General features: G+C 29.9%; 2 protein-coding genes across 7 annotated transcripts; one reads left to right on the forward strand and one right to left on the reverse strand.

Moving 5' to 3' along the window:
- Positions 1-569: 569 nt before the first annotated feature.
- On the forward strand, positions 570-6,949 carry LOC105432585 (dipeptidase 1). Of its 6 annotated transcripts, none has more exons than XM_089070580.1 (12): positions 790-875; positions 1,587-1,645; positions 3,015-3,198; positions 3,720-3,882; positions 4,196-4,479; positions 4,809-4,866; positions 5,273-5,449; positions 5,527-5,617; positions 6,052-6,127; positions 6,242-6,392; positions 6,493-6,608; positions 6,762-6,949. In XM_089070580.1, the coding sequence occupies exons 1-12, from the start codon at positions 805-807 to the stop codon at positions 6,862-6,864; spliced, it is 1,533 nt and encodes a 510-aa protein (XP_088926706.1). In that variant the 5' UTR covers positions 790-804; the 3' UTR covers positions 6,865-6,949. The 6 variants fall into 6 exon arrangements, with proteins under 6 accessions (XP_088926705.1, XP_011645758.2, XP_011645759.2 ...); XM_011647460.3 differs by lacking the exon at positions 1,587-1,645 and adding an exon at positions 2,549-2,648 and having other exon boundaries at positions 813-893; positions 3,045-3,198; XM_089070579.1 differs by lacking the exons at positions 790-875; positions 1,587-1,645 and adding an exon at positions 570-704 and having other exon boundaries at positions 3,045-3,198.
- A 1,025-nt stretch (positions 6,950-7,974) lies between these two features.
- LOC105432632 (ornithine decarboxylase 2-like) lies at positions 7,975-10,124 on the reverse strand. The gene is made up of 7 exons (XM_089070581.1): positions 9,938-10,124; positions 9,768-9,844; positions 9,390-9,562; positions 8,958-9,258; positions 8,645-8,884; positions 8,289-8,497; positions 7,975-8,090 (listed from the first exon to the last, which is right to left on the reverse strand). The coding sequence occupies exons 1-7, from the start codon at positions 10,122-10,124 to the stop codon at positions 7,991-7,993; spliced, it is 1,287 nt and encodes a 428-aa protein (XP_088926707.1). The 3' UTR covers positions 7,975-7,990.
- Positions 10,125-12,336: the final 2,212 nt, after the last annotated feature.

Genomic DNA, 12,336 nt, shown 5'->3' on the forward strand with positions numbered 1-12,336 from the left:
AGTTGTTAAAAATAAAATAATAATAATATCTATTATATCTAATTACTTATTATTTTTAATAATTTGTAAATAAAAATGCTAAGTTGCTTTTGCAATCAAATGATAAACTGAGAAAATGAAAATATTGTTGCAGAATTTGTGACAACTAAAAATCAATGAAATAAATATCATTAATAAATAATAGTGTAACAAATAATTAATAAACATAGTAGTGCGCGCGCGCGCGTGTGTGTGTGTAGAGAGAGAGAGAGAGAGAGAGAGAGAGAGAGAGAGAGAGAGAGAGAGAGAGAGAGAGCGATATGAATTTATATATATATATATATATATATATTGTGTGTGTGTGTGTGTGTGTGTGTGTGTGTGTGTGTGTGTGTGTGTGTGTGTGTGTGTGTGTGTGTGTGTGTGTGTGTAAAATTATTTCCGGCATAAGAGATTATATTTTATCTAAAATGGCCAAGAGAAAGAAACATTCAATTGAGTTATAGGCAAATGATAAAACGTGAAAACGTGCATCTTTTTATTTTCCGCTAGTGTGTTATATAATTAAGTAACTATATTTTATCGTTGGAATGAAGTTGTCTAATAGCATGTACCGAGAGATTATAGTATACAAGACGCAAAAAGAGAGAGAAAGAAATAGTTTTCGTCGTGTTGGAATGCAATTGAACTTTATCGCTCTAAGAGCGAGACATCAAACGTAGCAGGTACCTATTATAAATTAATGTATTATGTACCATAGCACGAAGCTCCGTCATGTAGGCATGTATGTATAGCAGAATCACATGTTAAACGCGTTTCAAGGCGATGCCGTCTTACAACAGTGCTTCGCTTGATCTCATCATCGTCGGGAGAATTCTTCGCTACATTCGGCATGGGTGAACCTAGTAAATCTAGTACTTATCACATATATATTGATCCATAGTGTTTGATAAATGTATTTTGACGAATACAACCATTTGAAACGCATGATAACACTACAGACATTGAAAGCTGAATTTTTGTGTCATTAAACATTTGCTACGTCATTGTGTAATTTTATCTTAATAATAAAACAATTATAACTATAATAATATTATCCTGCATATATATATATATATATATATATAATCTTTGATACATAAAACAGAAATGTTTAAGTCCGCGGATCTTGCTTCGTCAGCGACACCATTTTGAATTCCATATATTAAGTAATGAATGAAGCATTTGTCAAACATTTCTGCTCGTGCTTCGTCGAATTGAAAAAGTAGAGACTGCGCGCAATGGAAATTTTGCTTGATGATAAGCTGATGTTATATGTTGATATCTGCAATTTTCTTATCTCGCTTTCAAGTCAATGTGTCCGAAATTCGATTAATTCGAGAAATTAATTCTTCATGAAGGAAAAGCAAATAGGCTTAATTATGGTATCTTCCGAATGAATATGTTTAATTATGATACGTTTGTTTCGATACACTTAATTACGATTGATAGTTCATGTTTCGCGATGAATATCAAAATGCATATGTATACTTTATATATGCTACCGAAAACTACTAAGACTTTATATATATATATATATATATATATATATATATATATATATAAAGTCTTAGCAGCTTTCGGTTTGTCTCTCCAGTTGGACAACGTAATAACATCAGATATATTGGTAAATTTGTTTCCTTATATTGTAAATACTTCTATTATGTAGAACGTTTATATTTACATAATTACATGTTGCATTACATAATAATAAAAATTAATCAAGTTTTTTTATAAATTTAGCTTATTTGATTTATTAATGATAAAATGTTGACAAAGGCGAAATTTCAGATTCAATCAGTGATTTAAGAAAAAGATATATCCTCTTTGATTGAGAAGAAATAGAAATAACGATTCATATATAAGAATTCACATCAGAATCACATATAAGAATTTTTAAAGATAATTATAATATGTGATACTTAATTATCACCGATTTTGCTGAGTCGCTTGTCGCAATTTGTTCTCACCTATCAAGTTTATCGAAGATCACAGTAAGAGTGTTTGATCGATAATTGAGATTATAAAGTTTCCATGATAAATGTTTCTCTTATAATACCGTTTTTCTTTGATATATATTTTTTAATGTTATTTATATCAATATATAATGATAATGTCTAACTCTTTATATACATTTATATACATTAGCTTATTTTATATAAATTTTATTTATAATTTAACAGAAAAGGAATTAATGAAAGATAATCTTTAATTAATGAAAGATTAATTAAATAACAACTCTTTTGCTCCGTTAATAACATTTTGTTATTGAATATGTTGTGACTTTTTAAATTTTAGCGAGTTTATATTTTTTATTAATTTAAAATTATTTTATACATAACAATGTAAAGCAATATATGAAAATCCATGACAATAAAAGTTCTTCATATTATCTAATGCAAATTAAATTATACATTTATACATTTTTATTCGGATATTATTATATTATATCAATAATTGTCAAACATTATATTAAGAGTGCGTATTCAAAACGACAGCAGCCATGTGTTCTCTCATGTATTATCAATAGCGTCAATAACTAACACTTATTCAACATAAGTGCTCTAAGCGAATCAAGAGCGTTTATCATTCACCCACCGAGTGAATACCCCCACGACAAATTACGAAAGGTAAACACTCCGTTATTGAATCGTATATATGCGTAGCTTTGGAAAGATTCCATTTTGTCTGTATTTAAAACGGTTATAAACAAATAAAAATGAAAAATTTGAGAAATATCATTATGATAATATCATTATGATGAGATAACCGCTGCCACATGTAGCGTATCTTGTGTTTCCGTAAATATCATTTATTTTCCGTCTTAGATACTCTTAAATAATACAAAACATAAAAAGACAATATCTTTCAAAATTAATTAAATTATTAATTACTTTCAAAATTAATTTATCTTTCATATTTTCATTATATTTACGTCGAAAACATGTCTATATATTTGATGTTGCGCCTACTCAGCCTTCTTTACTTAGAATAAGATATTAATTTTGCCATATTTTCTTTTTCAGGCAATATTTATAAATATTGCACGGGGAGAATGATGTACATTAACGTTGCTGTTTGCCTCTCCGTTCTTCTGCTTGTGATCGGATTATCCGTAGGGCTAACCGTGAGACCCTTTAAAGGACGAGACGCTCTCGACTCGGCACCTCTTATCGATGGGTAATTTAATCATATAATCGAGGAGGACGATAAAAAAACAAATTCTAGTACATCTTTATTCGATTGATACCGTCGGACATGACGATATTGGCTGATAATTTTGGGCAATTCCAAAACACTAAGTTACATCAAATTACGTCAATCACAAATCAATTCGACTGATAAAATATATGACTGAGTTTGAGGTTATCAATTTTTCTATCTTATAATTAGAAGATTCATTTCTTAGCACACAAATATTTTTTATTTTATTTGATATAATATGATTTGATTAATATAAATTTGATTTGATATGTGTGGTATTTGTAAAACATATAAAGGAAGATCTCCTTTATATATTTTACAAATTGTTGTTCTAAATATCACGTCAACGTCTATAAATAATTACGAGATTTCCCAGGTAAAAAAAAAGATAAATAAATAATCGATATTATCATGTGTGCTCTTATCGCCCCTTGTACTTCTTTTCCTCTTTTTTTTTCTTCATCAGCTAAACCTATCTTCAATCATTATGTTTGCAGCCACAATGATTTACCGTACAATCTTTACGGGAAGTTAAACAACAAGTTATCGGACTACCCTTTCGAAAGCGATCTAACTCATGATGATGTCTGGGGAAAAACCGCTTGTTCCACATGTTACACCGATCTACTCCGTCTGAAAGCGGGGAAAGTTGGTGGACAGGTGAGTCACGAAATGAGAGGCCATGTGAGATTAATTAGCTTTAAGAACTCTGTATAGTCTATTTACTCCACAATTACTAGATTAATTATTTTATCTTGAATATCTGTCTCTCTGTCCCGAGAAATACTCCTTTTACCACCTTTCCTTGCTCAGGCCTTTGTCCATCGCTTCGCTTTTTTCGCTGCCTGCCGCAAGAAAATCATTATCTCAACTCTCTCTTTTGAAGGAGCTTCTATCACGAGACTTCCTGTCCTCGAGGAGCTAATTCTACTTACTGTACTCACGATAACGTGCGAATCACGCGATTTTTCAGTTCTGGGTGGCGTATGTATCGTGTTCGTCGCAGTACAAGGACTCCGTACAGCTGACGTTACGGCAGATCGATGTGATCAGGCGATTTGTTGAGCGATACCCGGCCAATCTGCAATTCGTCACCGCCGCGGAGGACATCGAGCCTACGTGGAGGAGCGGCAAAATAGCGTCCATGATAGGCGTCGAGGGTGGTCACTCCCTGGACTCGAGTCTGGCGATCCTGAGGCTGTATTATGACCTCGGGGTTCGTTACGTTACCCTGACTCACACCTGCAACACACCGTGGTACGTTGCACGGATGTGACACGTATACACGGTTGCACGGAATCTTCCCGCTTATCATAATTAGGTGCATTAATGCATAAAATGGCAGTGCTGAAGGTTCGAATTGCGTGATGTAAAGATATGACGCCCAGCTTTCAATCCCCACACGTGCCACACACACGAACTTCACAAATTCTTATCCGTCGCGATAATGATTGATATTTTGATACGATCTACAAACCTGCTTGAAGCAGCTTTTTATATTAGAAGACAAAGATCTTTTATACTCATATTTCAAATAATAAGATTCATCTTTAAACTTGCAATGAGTTTTACCTTTATTTTAACAGGGCCGATGCATCGCCCATGGATGATGGATACGTATACAATCTGACGGAATTTGGACAGGTGAGAACTTTTGCAATTATCGCTGCTATTTTTAAGATTGATGTCATTCTTTAGCTTTCTTCTTAACTGGTGGAAAACCCTACATTTTGCAAGCGCATGACGTATCTTGATAATTGATGAGATGGCAGCGATTTATCGATATGAAACGGCGCCCGAAGTAGCTAAGAAGTATGACAGATTGCTAAGATCGACGCGATATACTTAAGTTCGCATGAAAACACATGTCAATTAAATAAAAATAACTGAACTCTTGATTGTCTCTTGTATTACATAACTATAGCTTTCGAGAGATACATATTTTTTTATCGCTCGTTAATCGCATATTATATCAAGTAAAATGGTTCAATCTTTAAAAACTGAAAGATTTTTAATATCGCCGCTAACAATGATATTTAATGAATTATAGACGGTGGTTTATGAAATGAATCGAATTGGAATGCTGGTCGATCTGTCTCATGTTTCTCACAATGTTATGAGAGATGTGCTCGCGATAACAAGGGCTCCCGTCATATTTTCGCATTCGTCCGCTTTCAGCGTATGCGGACACTACAGAAACGTTCCCGATGACGTCCTTCATCTAGTCGTAAGTGCCTTCGGCATTTTGCAAAAATTTCCCCTCGAAACACTCGCATAAATTTCAAGAGCATTTCTTCTTTTTAGAAAAAAAACAATGGTATCGTCATGGTGAACTTCTACAGCGAGTTCGTAAACTGCAATTCTTCGAGGAACGCAACAATGGAGGATGTCATAAGTATTATCTTCAATTCTACGATACGACATATGACTTAACACAGTAAAACTAAAGAGATAAAGACTGATTTTAATTTTTTGCTTGATGATTTTTAAATGTTAATTATTTTAAAAATGTTATATAAGTTTTAATAATCTTTGAGGAAATATTGAGTAATAATGAAGGATGTCACAAGTATTGTCAATAACGTGATATGGCATATGACTTGATAATAAATCATTGTAAAACTAAAGAGATAAAGGCTGATCCTAACATGACAATTTTTAAAAGTTAAAGATGATAACAAAGCATATACTTTGTTGTAAAGTAATATACAGATATTACACTTTGACTCACTTTGCGGCTTTCAAGATTATTATCAATTTTAGTACAGGAAACTGAATATCCTATTCGATGTCAACTTTAATTAATTAATTGTACATTAATGTTTTTAGAACATATAAATCACATTCGAAATCTTATCGGAGTGGATCACGTTGGTATCGGCGGAGATTATGATGGTGTAGGCTCGTAAGTAATTACATTGACCTTAATAGGTCATTCATAATTATTACATATTCGTGATTATTACATGATAAGCCAATAAATCAATGCAGAAAAAATGTATTTAATAAAATTAATCAGAATGCCGGTGGGTTTGGACGATGTTTCGAAATACCCCAATCTATTCGATCGTTTATATGAGAGTCGGGAAGGCGAGCCAACGTGGACTAAAGAGGATTTAGAGAAATTGGCTGGAAGAAACTTTATTCGAGTTTTCCAAGCTGTGGAAGCGGTAAGTACATTTTTATTAATACAATACAGGTGATAAAGATAATATTTAATATTTATTTTTTACTAAAATTTGTTTCTTATTACAAATCTGTTACGAAAAGGTGCGAGATTCATTAAAGTCCGAATCGCCTCGAGAAGATGTTATAACAGGAAATGAATTATATATTGCACAAAAAAGAGAAGGGCTTAATCCAGGCTCATGTCAAAGTGCAATCGAGTAAGTTGATAAATTAAATTAACAAGATAAAATTTATTATCTTGCATAAGTATTATCTTATTAATTTAATTTATCGTGGAAAAATCTGATGGTTTCTTTTTGTGATACTCGATATCCAAAGTTCTTTAATTGCGTGTATATGTCTTGTTTCAGATGGAACGACGTAAATACAACAGATATTGAACAATCTGTTAGTTTAAGTACCATTACAAATAAAGCACGCGTATATAGAAGTCTTGAAGTGGAGGGTTGTTAAAGCAGAGACAATGTGGAAACATGTAAAATGTGATACTTTATTAATATAATTAATATTAAAAAGCAGATATGAAAATGTTAGATAAGATTATGGTGTAATATCATTTATTTTATTTTCTTTCCTCTACTCGCGATTAACTCTAATTTAAACAAGAAATTGCGAAATATTTATCAAACAGATATTAAAATAATGTACTATTTTCATGAGATTTTTAAAAATCTTTTCAATTTTAACAATTTTCACAAAGTGAATTAAAATATATATATAATATCGAGTACATAAATGATTCTCCAAATTTAATAAAAATACATGATATATATATATATATATATATATATATATATATATATATATATATATATATCAATTTGCAGACAAGATTATATAAATTTAGATTTTTTGTTTTCTGTACTTAAGATTATATTTCTAAAATTATTTTTTTATCAAGTATCTTATCATAGTTTTCTATATCATAAAATATGAATGAGATATAATTATTCAAATTAGGGGTTTAACAGATAAAGATCAGCCACAGATAATTTTATTATTTTTTTATTAAAATGATTTTTGGCAGGTTTTAATAATTATCGTTTAAAACAATATAATAAATAACATTTTTATTTTCGTAAAATAATTTTTTCTATCAAACATTTTATATTTTTTTTTGTCAAAAATAATTTAAAACTTATAAATATTTTACAATACATTATATGATATCGTAGTCTCTTATAATTACATATGTATTTAAAAGGCGGATGAATTTAAAAGGAATTTTACATATTCTCACATTAAAAGATTTATAGCATAATCAGGTATATGTCCGATAACTTGTTATACTAAGAAACGTAACATTTATAGATTATTAATACATTCTACATCTTTACATATTATTAATATATTTACATATAATTATTGATAATTGCAATATTCATAATTAATACATGTTTACATTATCACATTATTAATATATATATATATATATACACATAATTATTAATATAGTCACATATATGAGAGCAATTACATAAATATTGAGATAGCAAATAGTTAGATCTTCCAATCTAACTTAACTGACAAAAAATTTATTTTAATTAATTTAATTTTGCTTTACTTTTAACTTAATTTTTCAACGGCTTTCAATGTAATCCTCCCTTTTCATTGATTTGGACCATTGTATGAGTTCCTTAGGTTTTTGCAGCATTTCAATGTCTATCATTAAACTTTTCCTGAAAATATTAAGATCATATTAAGTTATAAAACAAAATTAAATTAAATCATACAAATATTAATAGAAAGTGCGTTAGATAGAATGTTTTACAAGAATTTATAAACATCTTATTCAAATAATTTTTATGTCAAGTAGAAATTTTTATATAAATAGAATGACATATACATGAAAAAAATATTAATGAACTAACACTAACCATTGACTTTTCCTAACAATCGGTATTACTGCTGGGGTTGGGAATCCATTGAATGTAGTAGCCATACACAAAGTGTAGGCACCTACGTCTTCCCAAACCAGCCAATCGCCGATATGAAGTTTTGGCATTAGCACATCTTTAACAATTACATCCATCGAATCGCAAGTTGGTCCCCATAAAGTTGAAATAAATTTCTCATCATTCACTGGCTACGTTAAATTAATAATAAGTTATTTTTACATTAATGAAAAAATTTCATAGACATAATATTCAGATACAAGGCATGCTTATATATATATATATTATATATATATATATATATATATATATATATATATATATATATATATATATACCTCGAAGAGAACTTGCGGGGCTCTACTCTTCATACCTATCATTTCTTCCAGAAATGTACTGTACGTTCCAACGGTTACGTAATACATTCTCATAATTTTGTTGTCTTTACGAACGAGTCTCTTAGAATGTATAAACGTAGCTAGAGTAAAGGCTGAGTCAACATAGTACCTTCCAAGTTCACTGATGACTCTTATGCTGGGATCAAGATCTTGGATTGCATCGTTGACAATGTTAGCAAACTATGAGGATTTAAAAATGAGTTAAAGAGCTATTTTGATTTTGGATGCAAAATGAAATCGGGACTGCGCGAACCTTGTCGATATTTGTTCCTTTCTCACCAGGAATGCCGCCACCGATGTCGATCAGCTGCACATCCTTACATCCCATCGATTTGGCAATGATGATCAATCGTCTGCATATCCCAATACCTCTGCTGTACGAATATAGCTCTCCGCATGGACTATCGACGTGAAAACTGAAGCCGTGCAAAGTGAGACCAAGATCGAGGGTGAGTCGTATTAATCGCACAGCTTCTTCATCCGGTTCGCAGCCGAACTTCAATCCGAGATCGCACACTGAGTTTTTCGAGTCGCATCGTATGCGTATTATTATCCTATTAGATCATCGCAGAAGATTATTGTACAATAATTAAACGTTGAAAAACCGAATGAAAATAAATATTATAAAATATTATAGAAAATGAATATTATTGGATGGAATATCATAGTAATTTCGCATGCTCACTTGGCTTCGGGATAAAACTCTTTGATCTTCAAAAGCTCCAGCTCACAATCGGCAGTCATTTGGCTAACGTTCATTTTCTTGGCGTATTTGATATGAGATGGGCATTTGTATGGATTCGCGAATATGATCCGATCGGCTTGCACTCCATATTGCATCACCTGCCTGATTTCTTGCTATTTAGAACATATTACATGTATATTAAAATTATACTTATATTTGATCTCACAAACTTGAAAAGAAATGAAAATGTTATATACAAAATAATAAAGATTTCTTATTTAATTAATTGAAAGAAAAATATTTAACATAAAAAAAATAATAATTAAATTATATTTTCAGAAAATTCATAGCAAGAAATAAAAAGATGTAACAACTTACCTCGGACGCGCAGTCAAAGCTGGTATTTAAAGCGACCAATAGCTTAATTATATTCGGATCAGGGTTGCATTTGATCGCTGAAATTAGTTTGGAAGAAGGTAAGAAATCTCAATTTTTTTTTCGATAGAAATTTAGATGATACCAAGATAGAGATCTTAAAGCTGACATACCGTAGTGTGGAACAACCCTCGGAATTTTAGTAATCCATTCGCGGTGCTTGTTAATAATATCACCAATATCCATGATATAAAAACCGGCTTCCCGCTCTTCTATATCGATTAAAGATTTGATGATGTCCATATTGTCTGTCGTATCGTCGAAGATTTTAATGCCCTTGAAATCACTTGAAGGCGACATGTTCGCGAGCTTGTTCTGGATACCAGCATGAATTGAGAGTAACAATGCCTCCACGCACGATATAATTGTCCGGAGAAGTGAAATTGCTTGACTACTTATAAGCAATCCAAGATATTGCGATAAGCATTGCTTAAATACGATCGCAGTCCATCTCACGTTTGTTCAACGATAAGATTGGTGAAAGGTAATACAAGTCTCTCCTATTGGCGAAATCTCTTTTATGATGATGCAAATTACAAAAAGGATTCATATGCACAATAATCAGTTATTATCGTCAGGCAGGTAAACAATCTTTCCTCCTGTGGAAAATTATGCTATTTGCACATACGGGCTTATGCATGGAAATTTTTCGAGGAGAAGATTTATCTCCATTTACGGAAGCGCGAAAGAGATGCGATTCTCAGAAGAGAACGGAGGAATTCCCTCGTGGTGCGTTCAACTTTAGCGAAGAAAACGATGTCTCCTCTCATCACAAAGAACGTATTTTTTTAAATACATTATCTGCGCTTATTTGCACGTTTCATGCTCCTTTTTTCTGTCTGTTTAATACATCTGTATATATATATATATATATATATATATACAGATGTATTAAACATAAACACACTCATACACAAATCCAAAATTAACATGTATTCTATTATTCATAAGATTATAAAATTGATATAAACGCAAGCTCTTCCCTTATATTATTTAAATAATATAAGGAAAAAGGAAAAAGGAAAAAGAGTTTAGTTGTTGTTTAGTTGTTGTTGCGTTCTATGAACGAAGATCGTAATGTAAAATCTACATATATAAATTCTTAAGTAAAAAATGTTCACGACTGTAAGATTCGTACAAAGAGAAATAAATTTGCGTTTTGCTTTAATGTTTTTATATGAAATAAAAATATTTCATATTATATATCAAAATATATTAGATAATAAAGCATAAAATAACTTCTAAATTAACATTTTCTAAGTATAACTTCATAATTATTTTTGTAGAACATTAAAAATTATGTTGATTAATATCCAAAAACATAAGGTTTAAAAAAAAAGAGAATTATTCTCTTTTCTGCTTTCTCACAAATTCGACAATGATAATTCATATATTACATAAAAGATTTCAATAAATTCTAAAAATATTTTTTAAATTTTGTCTAATCAATTCCGAAATAACTTGTAATATTTTATAAGATATACTCTGTTCATTCTGTTAGGAGGATAAATTGATTTTTAATTAATAAATTTATTATAATCAAATAAAAAGTTATTAAAATTAAAAATTTTTAAGTTTTATAATATTAATGTGCAGAATTAAAATCATAAATGTAGAATACGATGTAGCTTGCGATGTAAAAAGAGAAAGATAAATTTCTTATACTAAAATTAGTCCAAAATTTTATTATGCAAGATTTAAAAAAAAATTTGCAAGAAATCGCGCAGAAGTGAAATGAGATACAATCATATAAATATTGCAATTGATTGTAATCAATGTGATGATACTGTTTTGTCATTTGCATAATTTTTTTATTGATTTTTAATAAAAATTATAGTAAAGATTACAAAACAAAAGTTTTAATTTAATATCTCTGTTTCGATTTTTAATAAACTTTTAGTATTTTTTTATTATGTTTTTACAATTAAATGTTTGCAGCATTTAAACGGTAATAATTTTTATTTAAATTTTTTGTTTATCTTTTTATATATATTTATCACGATAATTAAAAAAATATAAATAGTACAAATATAAGTAATTTACAATAATTACAATTGTTGTAATACAAATTTAAAAAATAACATAGATTTATTGAAGCATTGTATAATAGCATTAAGTATTATCTCTTAATTAAACATTTAAACTAAATGCATACTAGTCATTTTTTAATTAAGAATTACGTCGGCGAATAATTTCAGGATACTATAATAAAAAATTGCTCAAATATTATATCATTAAAAGTAGACGGAATTTTTTGATATAAGATAATAATTTTTTCTTTAATAATTAAATTATTGTTAACAAGAAATTAATAGTGCACATATAACCACGTATGTCTAACCAATACTTAACGAGATCTTTTTCAAAGAAAGAAGAAGGGGTCATCCGGAACTTATAAACAATCATCTTAGTCTTTTTCTATCAAACTTCTCCATGCATTGTCAACTGAAAAAATGTAAATTACATAATCATAAACAATTTTTTATTCTGTTGATATATTAATTTAATGCAT

This window comes from Pogonomyrmex barbatus, unplaced genomic scaffold (genome assembly GCF_055798465.1).
Source record: "Pogonomyrmex barbatus isolate J1 unplaced genomic scaffold, ASM5579846v1 scaffold10, whole genome shotgun sequence".
Taxonomy (NCBI): Eukaryota; Metazoa; Arthropoda; class Insecta; order Hymenoptera; family Formicidae; genus Pogonomyrmex; species Pogonomyrmex barbatus.